Source organism: Schistocerca serialis, chromosome 5, assembly GCF_023864345.2.
Source record: "Schistocerca serialis cubense isolate TAMUIC-IGC-003099 chromosome 5, iqSchSeri2.2, whole genome shotgun sequence".
Classification (NCBI taxonomy): domain Eukaryota; kingdom Metazoa; phylum Arthropoda; class Insecta; order Orthoptera; family Acrididae; genus Schistocerca; species Schistocerca serialis.
This window is the reverse complement of record NC_064642.1, coordinates 610,182,253-610,201,864: the sequence shown is the minus strand read 5'-3', so window position 1 is coordinate 610,201,864 and position 19,612 is coordinate 610,182,253. Positions and strand designations below refer to the sequence as shown.

The 19,612-nt window shown below is 41.9% G+C and overlaps 1 protein-coding gene across 6 annotated transcripts in view; it reads left to right on the top strand.

The window, feature by feature from the left end:
- LOC126481610 (uncharacterized) overlaps window positions 1–19,612 on the top strand; it is a 146,041-nt gene that overhangs the window by 34,686 nt on the left and 91,743 nt on the right. For 4 of the 6 annotated variants that reach the window (XM_050105484.1, XM_050105485.1, XM_050105486.1 and 1 more), the window contains one exon: window positions 14,624–14,767. In XM_050105484.1, the coding sequence (XP_049961441.1) occupies window positions 14,624–14,767 (144 nt within the window). The remainder of the gene's footprint in view (window positions 1–14,623; window positions 14,768–19,612) is intronic. The other 2 variants (XM_050105488.1, XM_050105489.1) reach the window with 1 other exon arrangement.

The window sequence follows — 19,612 nt, the reverse complement described above, 5'->3', positions numbered from 1 at the left end:
GAAGGCATGAGACTTAGCTTGGCACCATCACATCCTCGTTATGCTCCATGAATGTGGTCTTCGGCTCTCTTCCGACATGTTGTTCAGGGCGTCCTCCTTTTTCTCATTGCTATTAATGGACTTATGACCTCTGCTGGACCATTGGTCACCCCTGCTCTGGATGTGGATGATTTCTGTATTTGGACAAACGCCCACTCGGCGGCCTCTGTGACAGTTCCAGGGTGCCATCTGGCACACTCCCACAAGGACACACTACCACATGGACACACTTGCATGGTTTTCAGTTCTCTCCCTCTATGTTGAGGGTGGTGCATTTCTGTCGCCGTACTATGGTCCATCCTGATCCGAAGCTCTACCTCGGTGCCCAATACCTGACCGCAGCCCCCAATTCCATTTCTTGGGTCTTCTTTTTGACAACAAGATTGCTTGGTTGTCCCATATCAGTCATCTGAAAGTTGGCTGTTTTCTCAACTCGATGTCCTCCACTTCCTTGCCCAAACCTCTTAGGGGGCAGATCATTCAACCCTTCTCCACTTTTATTGGGCATTAGTTCTGTCTCATGTGGACAATGACTATCAAGTGATTCTCGAGTTTCTCCCGGCGTATTTGGTAGTCAAAATATCCACGGGTGTGCTGCCGGTCTACAGTGTCCAACGGGCACAATATTTCGGCGATCATACATGTCGCCATCATCAGGTGAACTGACAGGACTGAGCTCCTGTGAACGTGCCGGCACGGAGATCCGTACGCTATGGCTGCTCAGAGGGAACTGGGTTCGGTCGCGGCGGCGGCTGATTTAAATACCCTCCACCCGCGGCGCGCTCCCTCCGCCGTCCGCGCCCCGCGCCATGGTCGCGCGGTGGAACAGATTGCGACGGCGTCTGGGATGACGTCGGTGTGATGGCTCTGTCCGTCGTGGTCGTCACAACTATACGTTTGCTCGATTTACTCTTGATTAACCCGATCGCTGGTTCCCAAGCCTTGCTAAGATTATAGCCACAGTCACGGTTTATGAGGTCGTCATTGGTGCGAATTTCGATGGCCTCTCTAACAACGCTGTCCCAATATCTCGACGTCTGTACCAGAATCCTCGTGCGGTCATATTCCATGGCGTGATTTTCCGACAAACAATGTTCAGCGACCGCCGACTTGGTCGGATACATCAGACGAATGTGCCTCTGGTGTTCACGGCATCGATCCTCGACGGTACGCATCGTCTGACCAATATACGACTTGCCACATTGACACGGAATCTGGTACACGCCGGCCTTCCTCAAACCGAGGTCATCTTTGGTGCTCCCCGCTAGTGCACGAGTTTTATTTGGAGGACAAAACACAGTTCCGACCCGGTGTTTCTTCAGAATGCGAGCGATTTTCCCCGAGAGTGCGCCTGTGTATGGAATAAATGCAGTGCCTACCTCCTCCCTCGTGACTTCATCCATCTCAAGGGGTTGTGCTGCAGTGGTTGGGCGGAGAGCACGTTGAATCTGCCACTCTGAGTACCCATTTTTTCGAAATACAGTTCTCAGATGTTCCAATTCCTGGGGTAGACTCTCTGCGTCAGAGATAGTGCGCACCCTATGTACTAGAGTTTTAAGTACCCCATTCCTCTGTGAAGGGTGGTGGCAGCTGTCTGCATGCAAATACAGATCAGTGTGCGTAGTCTTCCGACACACCCCATGACCTAGGGTGCCGTCAGCCCTTCCCTTGACCAAGACGTCAAGGAAAGGTAATTTACCCTCCGTTTCAGTCTCCATAGTCTGATGTATCCGACCAAGTCGGGGGTCGCTGAACATTGTTTGTCGGAAAATCACGCCATGGAATATGACCGCACGAGGATTCTGGTACAGACGTCGAGATATTGGGACAGCGTTGTTAGAGAGACCATCGAAATTCGCACCAATGACGACCTCATAAACCGTGACTGTGGCTATAATCTTAGCAAGGCTTGGGAACCAGCGATCGGGTTAATCAAGAGTAAATCGAGCAAACGTATAGTTGTGACGACCACGGCGGACAGAGCCACCACTCCGACGTCATCTCAGACGCCGTCGCAATCTGTTCCACCGCGCGACCATGGCGTGGGGCGCGGACGGCGGAGGGAGCGCGCCGCGGGCGGAGGGTATTTAAATCGGCCGCCGCCGCGACCGAACCCAGTTCCCTCTGAGCAGCCATAGCGTACGGATCTCCGTGCCGGCACGTTCACAGGAGCTCAGTCCGTCAGTTCACCTGATGATGGCGACATGTATGATCGCCGAAATATTGTGCCCGTTGGACACTGTAGACCGGGAGCACACCCGTGGATATTTTGACTAATGACTATCAAGTTTGTGGATCCACGCGGCTCCCCTTGAACACGGTTCATCATTGTTATATTTGTTTAGCAACCGATGCCGGGATCCCTCCCTGTCGATACGGCAGTTGCAGCTCCTGGTTTCCTATGCCATCACTACCTGCTCTTCCCCTGCTCGCCCCTCCTATTCTATTCTTTTCGTGGCTTTGGGCCATCGTACACCTGCTGCCCACCCTTGGTGGGATTTACCAGTTGGGCTCCGCCTCGCTTCTCTTCGCCATGACTTCCATCTACTCTCCTTGTCCTCATGCTCACAGTCTCTCCTGAAAACACCCAACTTGGTTAGTTCCTCGACTGCGGATGGCAACCAAATCTGCCGATAATGTGGGGTATGCCTTCACGTCTTCTGTTGGCATGAAACACCATCTCTTGCCTTCCACATGTGGGGTGTTTACTGCAGAATTGATGACCATCTATTAGGTCCTCATCTTCATGAAACGGTCTTCTTGCTGAACTTGGTGATGTCGCTTGTTCAGTTGGTTTCCTTTGGGTTCCTGGCTACATAGATATCCCAGATGCTGATCATCTGGCTGGAGGCAAGTTTGCCACCTACTCCATGATCTCTGTGTTCACTCTGGGGGCAGATTTGTGGCTTTACAGAAAATCCCATTTTGCTCAGTTGCAGGCCGACTCTTGGGAGGCTACCTCCCAGTCAAATAAACATTGCACAATCAAGAAGTCTCCCACCATGTGGCGTTCTTCTCTCTGCCTCTCATGGTGGGAATCTGCCATCCTCTCCTGGGTGCATATTGTTCATATTAAGTACCGTGTTCCATCACAGTAATCCATATTGTGCTGGACTGCCTGGCTTTTATCCCTTTGTACTAAATAAGTCCCTCCCACCTTCTTTGTCTCGAGTGTTAGGAGATGACCCCCGCATGGTTACATCTATCCTCAGTTTTCTTTGTGAAAGTGCTTTGTCCACTCAGGTTTAAGTTCTTTAATTTTCCTCTGCAAAATCTCAGTCTCTCAGTGTAGGTGTTGGTTAGAGAAGACTTGACATTGCCTCCACACCAATCAGATAATAACTCCCCCCCCTCCCCCCTCCCTCCTCCCCAGCTTTCCCTCCATTTTGTCTGGTACTTTGTGCAGTGTGTTTCTCCTTTTCTTCTGTCCTCTTCCCCTGTTGTCCCCATTGTATCAGTTGTGTGGGGTGTGTTGATGGATCAGTGGTGGTGCTGGTGTCTCATCACACGTAGCATTTCTGGAGCAGCTCTGCTCTCCCCATTTCCACCCACATGCCTGTTGTTCTTTCCTTTTCATGCTGCCCTGACATCCTTTTTTAATCTTTGGTTACACGTCATCCCTTCCGCTAGACTAGACTGTGCTATTTATGTTGTTCCTTGCTATTTATGTTGTTCCTCCCTCAATTTCTGATGACCTTGCTGTTTGGTTTCCCCCTTCCTCCCTCCCCCCCCCCCCCCCCCTGGCCCAAAAAAGTAGAAAACCAACCATCAAATGTCCCCCAATGGGCCACAATTGTGGAACTTGGAAGAGACATGATGATGCACCAGTACATTTTGTAGCTGATGTGAGACAATGTTGCTAATGCCAGTCAAAATCCAACCACCAGCAACTATTACTTAGTATTTATCACTTGTATGAGATTCTTGAAATCTATTTGTAATACTTGTATACTCTGAAATATTCAATGTTTCTATAAATACCAGTATTCTTAAATATTTGATGTTTGTAGAAATAGCTGCACTCTGCTTGAGGATTCAGTTTTATTCTGAGTGTACATTGGTGTCAGTAATAAACGTGCTTTCAGTGGTATGTTTTGTACTTCATTGGTGGCCCTGCCTTCGGGATTGGACTCGATTGTGTTTTCAGTGTGACATTGTTTGGTGAAGATGCCAGGTACTTTAAAACATCTGTATCACTGTGGCTCAAATAAAGCAATGTAAAACCTGTGTTGTGTGGACAGGAACTGGAATAAAGGCATTCCTTAGATCCATGTTCAGTAGACATGGATTTCAAAATGGCAGTGAGTCAGCTGCACATCAGGCATGCATCATGTTTTCCAGAGACACTGGTCAGGACAAATTGAAATTACAGAAAGGATTGGACCAATTCACCATATACAACACGTGGGATGACATGATGTGTTTGGCAAATGCGTACTTTTACTTGCATGGCACAGCACAACAGTGGTTGGAGAACAGTGAAGAGGAGCTGAACAGCTAGAAGAAATTGCAGGGAGAACTGAAGAAAATGTTTGGCATCAATCAACAGTAAAAGTTCACCTAGTAAATTAGCAACTGAAAAACAGGGCCCAGTGTGATGCGGAAATGACAGTCGTACAAACAGAATATTGTGGCCCTATGCCATACAGTGAATTTGAATTTGACAGAAGCTGACAAATTCTCAAGCTAGATGAAATGGGCTGCTGAAGACATGTGCCAAACTCCTCAGTAATGGATGTCACAGTGACAGAGGAATACATCAAATAGTGCTAGTGAATTGGGTAAATGCAACAGGAAAGTCAGACGAATGAGGTAAGACTGACTCACGAATGTCATCGCTATGGCAGTTGTGGAAGAGCACCATCTGCTCACCTCTCCCATATACCATATAGTATGAGAAGAGATACACATGTGTATGGCAGCCAGAGATGTCTGGCCTAGTACACATGAGATAACAGCCACAAATGTCAACCCCATACTTCAGAAGAAAATATAGAATGTCAAAGAAGATGCGTATCAATCTTTAGCACCAGTCTATGCCACTAGTCCAGTATACCATGAAAAATAGACTCTGCCAACTCAGACTTATGCCAGAAAGCTGTCAAACAACCACCTAGCATCCGATCCATACAGGTGCAACAAACTCCTCCATCAAGTACAACAACGCACAGAAGAACAGACATTTTCAGGACAGAGGACAACATACAAGTTTGTTTTCACTATGGATGCAATGAACACATTGCATGCACCTGCGAGAAAGGAGGCAAGTTTTATACAACCTTACACCACCATCGCAACAGTTCTATTCACGTCACTAAACTGCAGATTATAACCGACCTGTGACACTTAGCTCATCACCACATCCCAGAGAAAGTCACTCCCCAAAATGCTGTAGCCATTTGCCATCGCTGTACATTGACACCAGTCATTGCCTAGCCATTGACTTCAGGAAAATGGAGCATGGAGATCATCTGTGGAGGTGAGGCCACGAAAGATGCAAATTCTCTGTGGACAAAAAGTATGAAGATGTCAGGAAATCTCAACACCATTAATGGACAATCTGTCCAGACACTAGTCAACACAGGGGCTTCCTTTTCTGTAATGCTGGATGCTCATCACCATCAGGTAAATAGGACTATGTCCACGATAAGAAAGCAATCGTACAGAAAGTCACAAATGGTGAACATGTATTGCAACAATAACTATCAGTGAAAAAAACACAGCCCTTTGAATGTAACAGAATGTTGTCGGTATGTTATTCTTGGATGGAACTTCTTGCAGGCATCAAAGCAGTCACAGACTATGGAAAGTCAGAGCTCCAGATTAACAAAGCTGTTGCAACAAGCACACATAACAAAGATTTCTCTGGGCCATGTTTGCTATTGAAGACTTTCTTATCTGGCCATTAATGAGATGAGTTCCAATTATCAGTTGAGATGCTCAGTTAAACTGTGAAACTTTTGTTGGTTGCAAATGGCTACTCAGGATCACAAGTGAAATCTTGTATGCCTGCGGAGCTTGTAGGCATTGCAGGTGATCAAAGAGACCTTTAGATCACGAACGTCATCTACAGCCACAACTTGTTTCTAAAGATATCTGCGTAGGAACAGTTGAATAAGCCCAGGAAGTGCACCTTAATGTCCTCAACAAAGAATTTTGGTCTGCTACCACTACAGTCAACACAAGGAAGGAAGCTACTACTGAGCTGGCAATAGGATATGGCCTAACTGAGGAATGTCAGCGAGTGTTAGCCATTCTGCACCAATTTTCAGGTGCCTTCAAATCTGCAATGGAGAAAAGGAAGATGGACCAAACAGGCCATGGTAAAATACCATATCAACACCAGGGATCATCCAAAATTTATATAGTGTGTCATCAGATGAATAATGGATAATCTGGGAGATAGTGGTGAAGATGCCGCAAGATGACATCATTGACCATTTGGAAAGTGTCCTATGGTCCTTGTGAAGAAGAAGAAGAAGAAGAAGAAGAAGAAGGACAGCCCCTGGTGTTTCTGCATTGGCTACTGACGACTGAACCAAATCGCAGAAAAGACTTTTATCTTTTGCCATGCACTGATGACACTGTTACTGCTGAAAAGGAGCAAAGTATGTCCCAGCCATGGACGTGGAGTACTGCTATTGGCAAATCAAGTTTGCTAAGGCTGGCCAGGAAGACTGCCTTGATAATTCCTACCATCCTCCATGAATTTATTATTATGCCATTTGGACTGTAACACTCCAGCCAGCTTCAAATGTATGATGGACAACCTACTTAGATACCTTAAATGGATGGCATCTCTTTCCTATCTGGATGATATTGTTTTGTCCCCCTCCCCCACCCAAAGCCTTTTAATGAATGCCCAAGCCACCTGACAACCGTGTTCAAGTGTGTTCACACTGTATGTCTCTGTCTGAGTCTGACAAAGTGCCTCTTCCTCTCCCAAGGAATAAAAACCTGGGGCACCTAGTGAATGGTGATGGAGTCCATCCCATTACAGAGAACTTAAGAACAGTCACAGATTTTCCAATTCCTTGATGCATTTGTGACAGAAGGTTTTCTTTTTTTTTTAATTCGCTCATACTATTGGCAGTTCACATACAGCTTCTGCACCAAGACCTGTCCTTCGCAAAAACTATTGCAAGGAGACACCCATTACCTGTAACGAAGTGCAAAGTGTTTTCTGTTTCATTATAGAGTTGCTGACATCTCCAGTTCTACTATTATATTAAGAGAATGCCGAAGAAGAACTTCAAACTGATACTAGTGGTTCTGGAATAGGGGCAGTTCTATTACAAATTCAGGAGGGTGCTGAAAAGATGATAGCTTATGCTTTCAGAGTACTATCCAAGTGTGACATGAACTGATCTTGAATCGATAAATAGTGCCTCACAGATGTTTGGGCCATCAATAGATTTTGGTCGTGTTTATTTAGCAAACCATTCACCGTGTGATGGACCACCATTCTCTGTGCTAGCTGACTAGCCTGAAGGATCTGCCAGGTCGGCTGTGGAGATGAGCACTGAGGCTTCAGGAGTGCATCACAGTTGTATATGAGGGTGGACTGAAAAGTAATGTACACATGCTTGTAGAACACAAACAAAAACAAATGTATTATAAGTTTTTTTATTCTGTCACTGAAAAAATTCTTCTGACTTTTCTTGAATCGAGGACAGCTGCTTTTATCTAATAGCCTGAGGTGTAATGATTACCCTTGAGGTCTTGCGAGTAGAGGAAGAAAATAAAAATTGCAAGACACGTGATCGGGGGAGTAAGGAGGCTGTAGAATAAGTTCCTACTTCCAGTTTTGCAGAGTTTCTTCAGTTTTGTGTGAGGTGTGTGGCTGAGTCATGTTGCAAGATTGCTGTTTAATAATGAAGTTGACAAGTGCCTCAGATACTCCAGTATGGTATGCGATACACTTGTGAGTGATTTGCCAATCATTTTAAGTCAAATTGTCAATGGATGTGCAATGTTCATCTGTGGTAGTGATCAGACATTTGCTTTATGTTTCATCAATGATTATGGATTTTCCAGGCTCACACCCATGAAATTTTATTACCAATCAGTTTACAGTAGACCTATCTACAAAATCATCGCTATAAACTGCCTGTAAATGATAATGAATTTCACCAGGAGTCTCATTTTCAGCTGTTAAAAATTCAATAACAGCATACTGTTTAACTTGCATGGACTTATCACTAGAATATGTCTCCATACTTTCGCTACTCAAAATACACTGGGTGAACATAACAGATGCCAACTGTGCACACATGTAAAGGGGAAAGTTATCTTCCATATGCTACCTCGCACATTTCTCAAGGTCATTTTGTCCACATTCTAGAAGCTTGCCTGCATTACTTTCCAGTGTATCATTGTACAAAAGTGGAAACAAACACAAGGACACCAACTGCCTTTCAAAGGATTCTTTGGTGGAACATAGTAACATGGGTGAAATCTCAGTCATTGCTGTGTTAAATGACTTTATTAATGAACAGGGGTAAGATTCAGCACTGCTGAAAGCTATAGAATCCTTGGAGGAGGAACCAACCGAAGGAGAATCCCGATTAATTAATTAATGGAGCATTGCATACGAGAATTATGCTTTAATGTGGCAGAAATGTTTGTTCATCTTTCCATCACATTAAACAGCCACTTGCCCTAATTTATTTGTCACCGGGGGTTCACGGGGGCTCTACTGGTCCATTTGACATTATGCGAGACACTGTATGGAATGCCAGCAATGGAAGTATGTGCCACTCCAGGGCATTTGGTACCAATCACACCTGCAGTGTCACTCCACCAAATTGGAATTGACCTCTTGAGGAGGTTGCTGAAGTCACCACTTTGGAATCAATGGGTAACGATCTTCACTGTCTACCTCAACCATTATGCTGTCACTAAAGCTGCGCCAACTACTGAAGCTCCAGAAATTGTGAAGTTCCTTGTAGAAGACAACACTCTGAAACTCTGAAACCTGCGATGATTTCTGATTGTGGAAAAGTTTTCCAGTCAAGGCAAGTATCACAGGTAATTTCACATTGCAACATAACCTACCTGATAAATGCCTACCATCTTCAGATGAATGACAATACAGAATTCTTTAATAAGTTGTTGGCAGATATGCTGCTGATGTACGTATACAACACGAGAGATTGGAATACTCCATTTCACATTCACATACAACACAGCACAGATAGGCCCCACAGGCTTCACACAATTCTTCCTGCTCCACAGTTACGAGGCTGAAGCAGCAACAATGGATACACTGTTCCTGTTTTATTCGGATGATATTCAAATGACTACATGGATACCTCATTACAAAGACCAAAGAACCGAGGCAGTTGGCTCACATACGGACACTGGATGCTGAAGAGGATGACTGAGAGCGCTACAACGCCAAGCACCAACCAGTGAGACACAGCCCAGGAGATATGGTTTAGATTGTTCCACCTGTGCGAATGTGCAACTGTCAGAACTAAAGCGCTACTTTGGCCCATATCCTTTGTTGCTTCTCAGACATCATACTTTTAGTCAAGGATTATGACCCTTCAGAAAGAAGACAAAAGTGCAGAGATGTCTTTGATGTCCTCCGTTTGACACTCTGCTACAATCCGAGACGCTGGTTGACAATGGTAGGTTCAAAGAAACTGAAGACCCACTTGACGATTATGAAGCTTCATTGCTCATTATAATGAAGTAAGTATAACAACATAACCAGAATGTAAAGATCTGCCAGTGCCATCAGACAAAGGATCACTGATAAGATCTAGATCCACAGTGCTGCAGTTAGCACAAATGAGAATTTCTGGAACAGTGGGTCGCCATTTCTCTGTCAGAGACAGAGAAATGCCGTGAGCTGCAGAGCACATAGTGTGGTATAGTGGTTAGTGTTGCTGGGTGATGTGCTGGGAGTTGTCAGTTCAGATTTGACCACCAGCAATTTTTTGTTTGGTAATTATCATTTCTGGAGGGTTCTGGAAATATATTTGTAATGCTCATATATTCTGGAATATTCAATGTTTATATAAATACCAACATTTAGGAATATTTAATATCTGTATAAATAACTGAACTCTCAGCCCAGGAATTCAGTTCTATTGCGGCTATATGTAGGTGCTGGTAATAAACATGTTTTCAGAAAGTGTTGTATGAGTACTTCATTGACAACTCTGCCTTCAGAATTTGACTTGATTCGTCGTGACAATATAGTAAATCGTATGTATAGAATGAGGGCGAGCAAACATATTTTACCAGCTGATATGAAAGTCACTGGAAATTTTGAGAATAACTGAATCTTGTGCACTGTTGAACTTACATGGCAGACGTTTGTTTTCACAATAGTCAGTTCTATTATTGTTAAAGCTTGAACAATGTGCAACAGCCAGAAGTGATAGGAGGAGTGAGAGTATGGTAACTGTATGTACATCTTGGAAGTAGGTACCTGTGGGGTATCCTGGGCTAGAAGGCAGCAAGTATTTATTACATGCAGGGAATTTTCACTTAGTTTAAGTCAACACTGTGGGGCACTTTCAATTGAAGGCATCCTGTCTGATGGAGTTGATTAGAAATCTTTCTACTATGTAAACATGTTGTCGGTACTCAGTTTTTTCCCAATGAAGATAAAGCCTCCCCCAACATGATGATCAAATTCACAAGGTAGACCATTCATTGTTACTCCCTGTTGCAACTCAAATGAAATACTGCCAGGTGTAAAATACAATGGAAAGCATCTTCCATCTGCAGGGGAGGGGACAAGAGGGAGCACTTGACCCCCTCCCCCTCCCATCGCGTCTGGAATCCAGAGTTCAGAGTTTTTATTGATTATACATACACTTCTAGAAGTGATTTTTCATAATTCCACTAAATCTCTTGTTTAGCCAATTTTAGCATTACATATCTGACCACAGTGAAGCAATACTATGGCTTCTCAAAACAGACCAACTATTTAATATTAAAAATGGCAGTCATTGCTGGTGGATGGATTTCAACTGGCAGCTTGCAGTACTAATCACCACACCACACCACACTACATGCACTGGATCTCATGACAGTATTGAACGCTTAACCTAGATAATGTTGATGGACATTGTAATGTATGCTTCCAGACTCTCTTGCTCTGATGTTTCTGTTATTTATTGCAGACCATACATTTTCTCGTAATGTTTCACATTACACATTATACCAGAGGCAGTGGAACTCATTGTGGTGTATTGTTCATCAAAAGTGTAGTAAATTGCCTTTGTAGTTGTGAATTAACTAAAGTTTCTCATGACAAGACAGTTTTAGCAAAATGTACAAGAATATTACAGTTGTCAAGTGTGTTTATAGAATTGAACTTAGTACTTGAATATCTTCTGATTTCTTTTTGTTTTTCATAAATTTGATATATTCACTGCTCATTTTTCTTTGCAAGATATGTAGGCTATGGTATCATTCTTTTCAGATACACACATCAAGAAAAGTTTTGCACCATCTGTTATTTCTAAATTCATGGTGTGGTATACATATATATTGATTTTCAGTGTGTCCAGATAGCAAAAAAGTGTAACAATAAGCTTGTCTGTTTCCCATAGGCAGTATGTGGTGTAACATCCCCTTGCTCAGATAAAGGCTTGACTCTGTTGTGGCATACCATTGCTGAAATCAAGCCACCCTGATCCAAATTGTCTCACTCTTCCATGATGATTCCGCATGAGTCACGCAGACCACATTGTCGTTGTCAACATCCAAAAATAGCGCGTTTCAATCAATCCCATGTATGTTTGATTGGGTGTATATCCAGTAACAGGCAGGCCATTCCATTCTGGTGATCCTCACATGCTGAGGAATTTGTTCACAAGAACAGCATGATGAGCTTGTGAGTTGTCATCCATCAAGATGAATTTGTTACTCAAGTGTTGGCAATACAGTCCCACTATTGGTTGCAGAATCTCATCCCAGTACTGTAGAGCTGTGAGATTGTCCTCAACAATGCAAAAAATTTATGGTGGCCTCATGTAATGCCTACTCAGAACACCAGTGGGACACCACCTTCTCGCACAGTCGTGGAGGCATTCGATATTACCATGTTGTCTGCGATTATTAGGGTATAAACAGACCGAAGTTTCATCTGTAAACAATACCTGATACCAATCCTGGGATGTCTCTTCTGCATTATTTCTTACCCATCTGCAACTACGTCGCAGTGTTGGGATGTACTATGTGGTGTTTGCCATGGTCATTGGGAATGAAGATTCGCATCGCACTGTCAGCTCTTAACAATTTACTTGATGTCCTTTAGCCTCATTGACTGCTGAATTAAGTCCTAGAGGACTCAGCCATGGTTCCTTTGGCTCAAAAGTTGTAGATATTGATCATACTGTGCCCCTGTCAAACACGAATGAGCTGTGTAGTGTAAGTCCTCAACACTGCCTGCCGATTTGAGCCAGTTCAGTCTCCGTACCACATCCCTCTGGTGCACAAATCTATCAACTGCCCCCATTGGCAAGCCTTCTGCACATAACACGGTGATGTGGACCTGATCGTTGGTCGCAACTGTCTTTCGTAGCATGATGGATGTTCACTCAGCTGTTCCACAGACCTGTGTAATTAGTTTCTACTGGAGCTTTATTTTCAACTCAAACACTGCAATCCATTAAAGTGTGGTGTTCTAATTGTAGGGAGCACTCATTATAACTGTGTGTATGTTTATAAACAATGTCAGTGGTGACCTTCTGATCTGTACAGGAGCAGTCATAATAGCGACACACCTGCACGGCATATCATCAGGCTGATACAAAAGTTTTGTTGATGTTCATAGTTTAAAATTGTTATTTATATTCTCAAGCATTTTTATCCTTCATGGTTTCCTTTCATTTCCTCTCTTTTTTTGTTTTGTGAAAGTGGGGGTATCAAGTGTGTTGTGCCAAGCATTGGGTCACATTGAAATTGGCAGCAACAGCTGCGCAAATGTAGGCTTGTAAGAAAAATAAAATGCCTGTTGTATCAGTTGGATGCCATGGAGGGGGGAGGGGGGGGGGGGGGGTGGAGAGAGAGAGGAGAGAGAGAGAGAGAGAGAGAGAGAGAGAGAGAGAGAGAGAGAGAGAGAGCACGCATGCATCTCCTCAGGAGGATCCTTGTGGTGTGTTAACATAGCACTGCACCATATTTTAAGAGAAAGTAATCTGTATGCTAATGGGGTACAAAAACCATCAAATAACCAAAAATTGAACAACAGTAGTTCTCCAGTTGTTTACAAACTGTTTTGCTGTGTTAACCTTCTTTTCTCCAATCCTAAAGATGATTTATCTTCGTTTGCTGTATTATTCTGTGTTTAGTATTTGGACTCCCTGTGATGAAATGCACATGATGATGCTCTCGTAGAATAAGAAGTCACTAAATCATATTAAAGGTAACTCTGAAATATTTCTGATTGCTGATGACACTAGCTTCATAGTAAAGGATGTTGTGTGCAACACTGTCCCGGTTTCAGATAGTGCAGTTCATGACCTAAGTTCATGGCTTGTAGAAAATAACCTAACGCTAAATTACAGTAAGACTCAATTTTTACAGTTTCTAATACACAATTCGACAAAACCCGACGTTTCAATTTCACAGAATGGGTATATGATTAGTGAAACTGAACAGTTCAAATTTATAGGTGCTCAGATAGATAGTAAACTGTCATGGGAAGCCCACTTTCAGGATCTTGTTCAAAGACTTAATACTGCCATTTTTACTATTCGAACGATATCTAAAGTGAGTGATTGTTTGATATGAAAATTAGTCTACTTTGCTTATTTTCATTCGCTTATGTCATATGGTATTATGTTTTGGGGTAACTCTTCCCATTCTAAAAGAATATTTTTGACTCAGAAACGGGTGGTGTGGACAATAAGTGGAGTAATTTCACGAATCTCTTGTTGGCCCCTGTTCACAAGTTCGGGTATTTTGACATTGGCCTCTCACTATATATATTCCTGTCATTTCTTGTTAACAATATTAGCTTAGTCCCAAGAATAAGCAGCTTTCACTCAGTTAATACTCAGCAGAAATCAAACCTACATTTGGATTGGACTTGCTTAACTCTTGTGCAGAAAGGTGTGCAGCATAGTGCTGCATCCATTTTCAATAAGCTACCGCTCAAATTCAAAAATGTTAGCAGTAATCCATGCGCTTTCAAATTGAAACTGAAGAGTTTCCTCATCGGACACTCCTATTCTGTTGAGGAATTCCTTGAAAAATTAAGCTGATTCTTATTGTATTGTTGATTGCGTTTAATTAAACTTATGAATTGACTTTTTTAGGGTTCATAAACATTTTATTTTTATCTGTAATTACTTTTGTGTTGTAATTTCATGTACTGACATGTTCCATGACCTTGGAGATTTGCTCCTCAATTTGGTCCTACTGAACCTGATCTATAAATAAATAAAATAAATAAAAAATTGGGCCTAATGTGTTACTTGCTTCTCCAGAAGCCAAATCTTTTTAGAATATGTCTGTATGTTATTATTATTACTATTTATTATTTTGAATAACCTTCCTAAATTATAAAACTGTGTTCTGAATTTAAAGTCGGGTTTTCTTTTTCTTCTTCTAGTCAGACCGTAAGATGGTTCGCTACGGAGAATATTCACCCCTGAACCCAACTTGCAGAACATCTAGCAAGCTGCTTCTGGGGATTGGGGAGTATGATGAAAGGAAGCGCTTATTAGAAGAAAAAAGGAAGCAGGAACATAAACAGGTTAAAAATTAATATTTTGTAATGAATCTACAAAATGTTTCCTAGTTCAGCACTTCATTGTTGCATAAGCTGTCATATTTATCATTGGAATGGACCTTTTAAACAATTTTATAAAATTACACAGCTGTGTTTACTTCTTTGGTAACATCTGATTTTTATCAATTAAGAGATCCTATTAGTCTATTTTTGGTAACTTTTGTTGCTGCTGGAGTAAGTCATAGGCAAGGTTTTTAAGTTCTTCCATTCATTGCCTTGCAGTGCTCGCCATTTGAGCATACTCAGAGTGTTAAAAGTCAAACTGGAATTGATCAAGGAGATTTTTCATGTGTGTTTTAATGATATTTAATCATGTACTACCAAGACCTACAACTTACTAATTGAATATTTATTTACTGTTAAAGTTTTCCAATTTTTTGAAGTGTTAGGTGCAACCATTGCTTAAAGCTTTAATCATGAGACATCTGTTTGTATCCTGCAGCAACAAGTCAGACCTCATGTATAATTTTCAGAATCTGTATGTCACTAAGGAAATTTAAAATCAGAATATGGAATTCATTTTTGTGCATAATTTGCTTTTATTTATGTCTCTCTTGCTGTAAGCCTCAAGCTTCCAACCAATTTGTCAGTGAGCTGTTGTGTACCTATTTCATGACAGTTTCAGTGCTATAGTAAATTTTGATAAGAAATGTTAGAGTTTATCACCTTCATTAAAAAAATAAACAGACTATAGCATCTCATTTCAATTTTCTGTCTATGGTATGTGAAAACATGACAGTTTAGGTAGTGGAATCGATGCGCGAGGCTGTCACATAATTGGGGCATGTCGATAGTGTCAATACCACAGGTATGATTTCCTAAAAATCTACCAACACACAGTGCTGTAACTTGTAAGGAAACTCCTGTGGCTGGGCTAGGTTAAAAACAATAAAATCGTATGTTCCACATAAGACATCTCGCAGTGGGTAAGGATATTAATGGTTACCTGTAGTGTGTTATTGTGAGCGAGTATGCCGTGGATGGTGTGCTTGTGTGGCTTTGCACTTGCTTACTAAACTGAAAAATCAGTGATTGAACACCATTCGTAGTATAAGGAAGAAAACAATTCAAGATGGGGGTAGGGGGGCATTGTCATACTGACTATGCTTACAGCTCTGTAACAGCCAGCCACCAGAATGGTAGTATTGCTAACATGGGTAGCAGTGCTGACAAGAGGTCAATTCGTTTCTCAGCAAATCCGTAGAATTTGTGATATATTGAAGGAATTCAAAAATTTTACATTTAAGCAGGATGTCCACTTAGGCTTGTGGAGCCTGTACTTAGATAGAGCTCACAAAGTTTATAAAGAGTATATTGTTAACTGTTCTTTGAGGAAGAATGATTGCTTAGTAGAATCAGTTTATGGGTTCATAGGCATAAAGAGCAGATTGAAAATTGTCATGCATGTAGGAAAATTGGAGTAAGGAGATATGGAGTTACACTGGGGAAACAGTCATGATCACCAATTTAGTATTGGAGGGCAGCATGGAGGGTAAAAATCGTATAGGGAGACCAAGAGATGAATACACGAAGCAGATTCAGAAGGATGTAGGCCGCAGTAGGTACTAGGAGATGAAGAAGCTTGCACAGGATAGAGTAGCATGGAGAGCTGCATCAAACCAGTCTCAGGACTGAAGACCACAATAACAACAACAACAATATTTATTTATTTTTTCCCAGCTATGAATTTGATCCATGTTCTGCACTTGGGCACCGCAAATGTGGTGTTGTGCTTCCAGGTCTAATAACGTAGCCTGTATGAACTTCTCACAGATTCAGTTTCCTTCAACAGTCGCCACAATGTAGGTCTTCATACTTTATTCTTGACCACTTTAGCTTGTAAGGATCTTCTTGGACTTGTGCACCGACCACATTTTAGTTGCACTTTGTCCGCAAAATTTTTCAACACTTATTTATTTATTGTGCATGGCCTCCTTCGAAATACTCTCCTTGAAAAATTTATACACTGCTCCCAACACCATTTCCATGTAGGGAAGCAGTCTTGGTATATATCTTGCTGGATCACATGAATTGCCGTTTTATATTTTCTATTGTTGCAAAGCTTCATCCTTTCAACAGGGTTTTCAACTGTGGAAATAAAAAGAGTCCACAGGGAACTGCTCTGGGGAGTGCGGAAGATGAGGCGACACAGTAATTTCGTGTTTTGTGCAATAGTTACACACTGACATGGATGAGTGTGCGGGTGTATTATTGTGATGCAAGAGCCATGAATTCTCACACCACATTTCAGGCTGCTTCCCTCTCACATTTTCTCGCAGGCGCCAACACACATCCCAATAGTACCATCAATTAACAGTTTGCCTCTGTGGTACGAATTCATGATGAACCAATCCTTCAAAGTCAAAGAAATCCAGCAGCATGCATTTGACGTGACCTGACGAGCTTGTTTTCCTTTTTGTCTTGGAAAACTTTTCCTGACCCATTGTGAAGATTGAACCTTTGTCTCAATATCATAACCATGGACCCACATCTCATCAGCAGTTATGATTCTCTTAAGGAACATCTCATTCTCATTTTCGCGATCCAAAAGCTCTTCAGAGATTGGGAGGCAGAGGTCTTTCCGATCTTGACGTGTGAGCCGTGGGATGAACTTTGGCGGCAACATGATGCATTCAGTATGCCTTGTCAAGATTTTGTGACACAATCTGACTGAATTGTTACATCCTTCAGCAATCTCTCGGACAGTCAGTCTTCAATTGGCACGCACAGTTTCATCAATGTTCCTGGCATGAGCGTCGTTGGTAGATGTTGAAGGGCATCCTGAATGAGGATCATCTTTAACTTGGTGTCCAGCCATTTTTAAACTGTATGAATTATTCTTAACACAGAGTACGGCTTAAGCATTCTTCACCGTTGGCGTCCGTCATCATTTGGTGAGTCTCTGTAAAGGCTTTCTTGAATTCCATGCAAAATTTAATGCAGATGTGTTGCTCCTCTAACTCTGTCATCTCAAAATTCGCAAACTGTTTAACATAACTCAAGAGAGCACTGAACAATAACTAACAAACACGCAACAATGAAACTTCCAGCAGTTACACATTTAACAAAGATGTGTGCAGGGATGCCAACTGCATTTTGCTCCAACACGCCATTGGTGTACAATTACGAATGTTCCGGAATTTTTTGAATAGACCTCATGTAGAATAGATCATGATTAACATAGGAATTGTGAATAAATTTAAGTGTTCAGAAGGATGAGTTTACATCACACAGCAGTGTGAAGGCTTTCCCTTCACCAGCATGCAAACCTTCAGCAAACTTGCACTAGATGAGGAGAATGCAGCAGCAGCTTGGCCGGAGGGGGCACAGCAGTAATAACTGCAGGTGAAACAGACAGTTCATTAACCAACTCCTCAGATGAATCTGACCAAGTTTCCAACCATCTGTCTGCACATCGCATCGAACAGCATGAACATTATTGGTCAATTGTACTTCTGTAACAGCAGGTGATGCACCTTACACATGCTTATTTGGCAGTCTATTGTACTGCCGCTGTTTGCTTTATTACACCCTTTAATCTGTTGTTTTATTTCTCTGCTTTTTATGTTTATTACTGTATTTCTTTTAATTTTAAAATTGCACTGTAGTTTTATAAAGTTTATGAAGTTGTGATTAAGAAGTGTAAGGGATCCTGATAGCCTAAAAATAGCTACTAGTCAGAAAAGGCAACTTATTGTGTGCTCAGTCGAACAGACTTGACAGAGGTGAGTCTATTACTAACTTCGCCTCTGTGATGGGTGTTGGAGTGACAACTGTTCAAGACTGGAAAAGTATCTTGAAACTTTTTTGTTAATTTTAGACATTTTAGACAATGGTGTAGAAACCAGAACAACATTGAAAAAACCCAAACTGGAGCTCTTGGATGATGCCATGAAGGTTTGGTTTTGTCAGTAAAGAAGGAAGGCAACCCCGATTTCAGGCTCTTTCATTAAACAACAAGCTGTTCAGGGAATAGGGTTGTGATATTTCTGAAGCAATGAAAACCTCAACATAGAAGATGGGATTTACACAGATGCGCAAGCTTTGAGAACAACTTCAGAAAACCAGTCTACAAAAATCATGGAAGGTGGTTTGTCGTGACTTAAACAAAGAGCAAGAACTTACAGAAACTAATGAGTCAGACACTGTATAATCAGTCACTGATTTGCAAACTCGTCAGATTTACAAGTATATCTAACCTGCTGATGTAGAGTGACAGCTAGCAGAAGTTGAAGTTGCTGCTGTTGCTGTTGCAAATCAAGAACTTGGAAGATGATCATATCATCGATCTTGTCTTCTAACAATATAGTGTTGAGCAAGAGGAGTCAGATGATGAATAAAAGGAAGAAGATGAAAATATCAGCCCCTCTTCAGCAAAGAATGTGTTATGGCCAAGGAAGTGGCATGATGCAGCCACAAAGTAAAAAGGTTTAAGAAATTGAAACAAAAATAAATGTTACACATTTCAAGTCAATTTTCAGTGCTAAAATTTTCTGGGTTCTTTCATGTTTATTAGAGCTATAACTTTTTTATTTAATTTTGATTTATTACATAGATTTGAACTCTGTAAATGACTTGTTTCATTCTGCACTGATTAACTGACCTTTTTAGTGTTCCAACCAAGCCCTGGTCCCGAATGTGACTGTTAAATGAGGTTCCACTGTATGTGGATGGCTTTTTCATTAACAGTAAGTTTGAAAAACAGGTTGTATATGATCCGGGACAACCGGGAGACCCGGGAAAAACCTGGGAATTTTTTCATCCAGGAGAAAACTCGGAAAAACTCGATGAATTTTTGTGTTTAGTTTT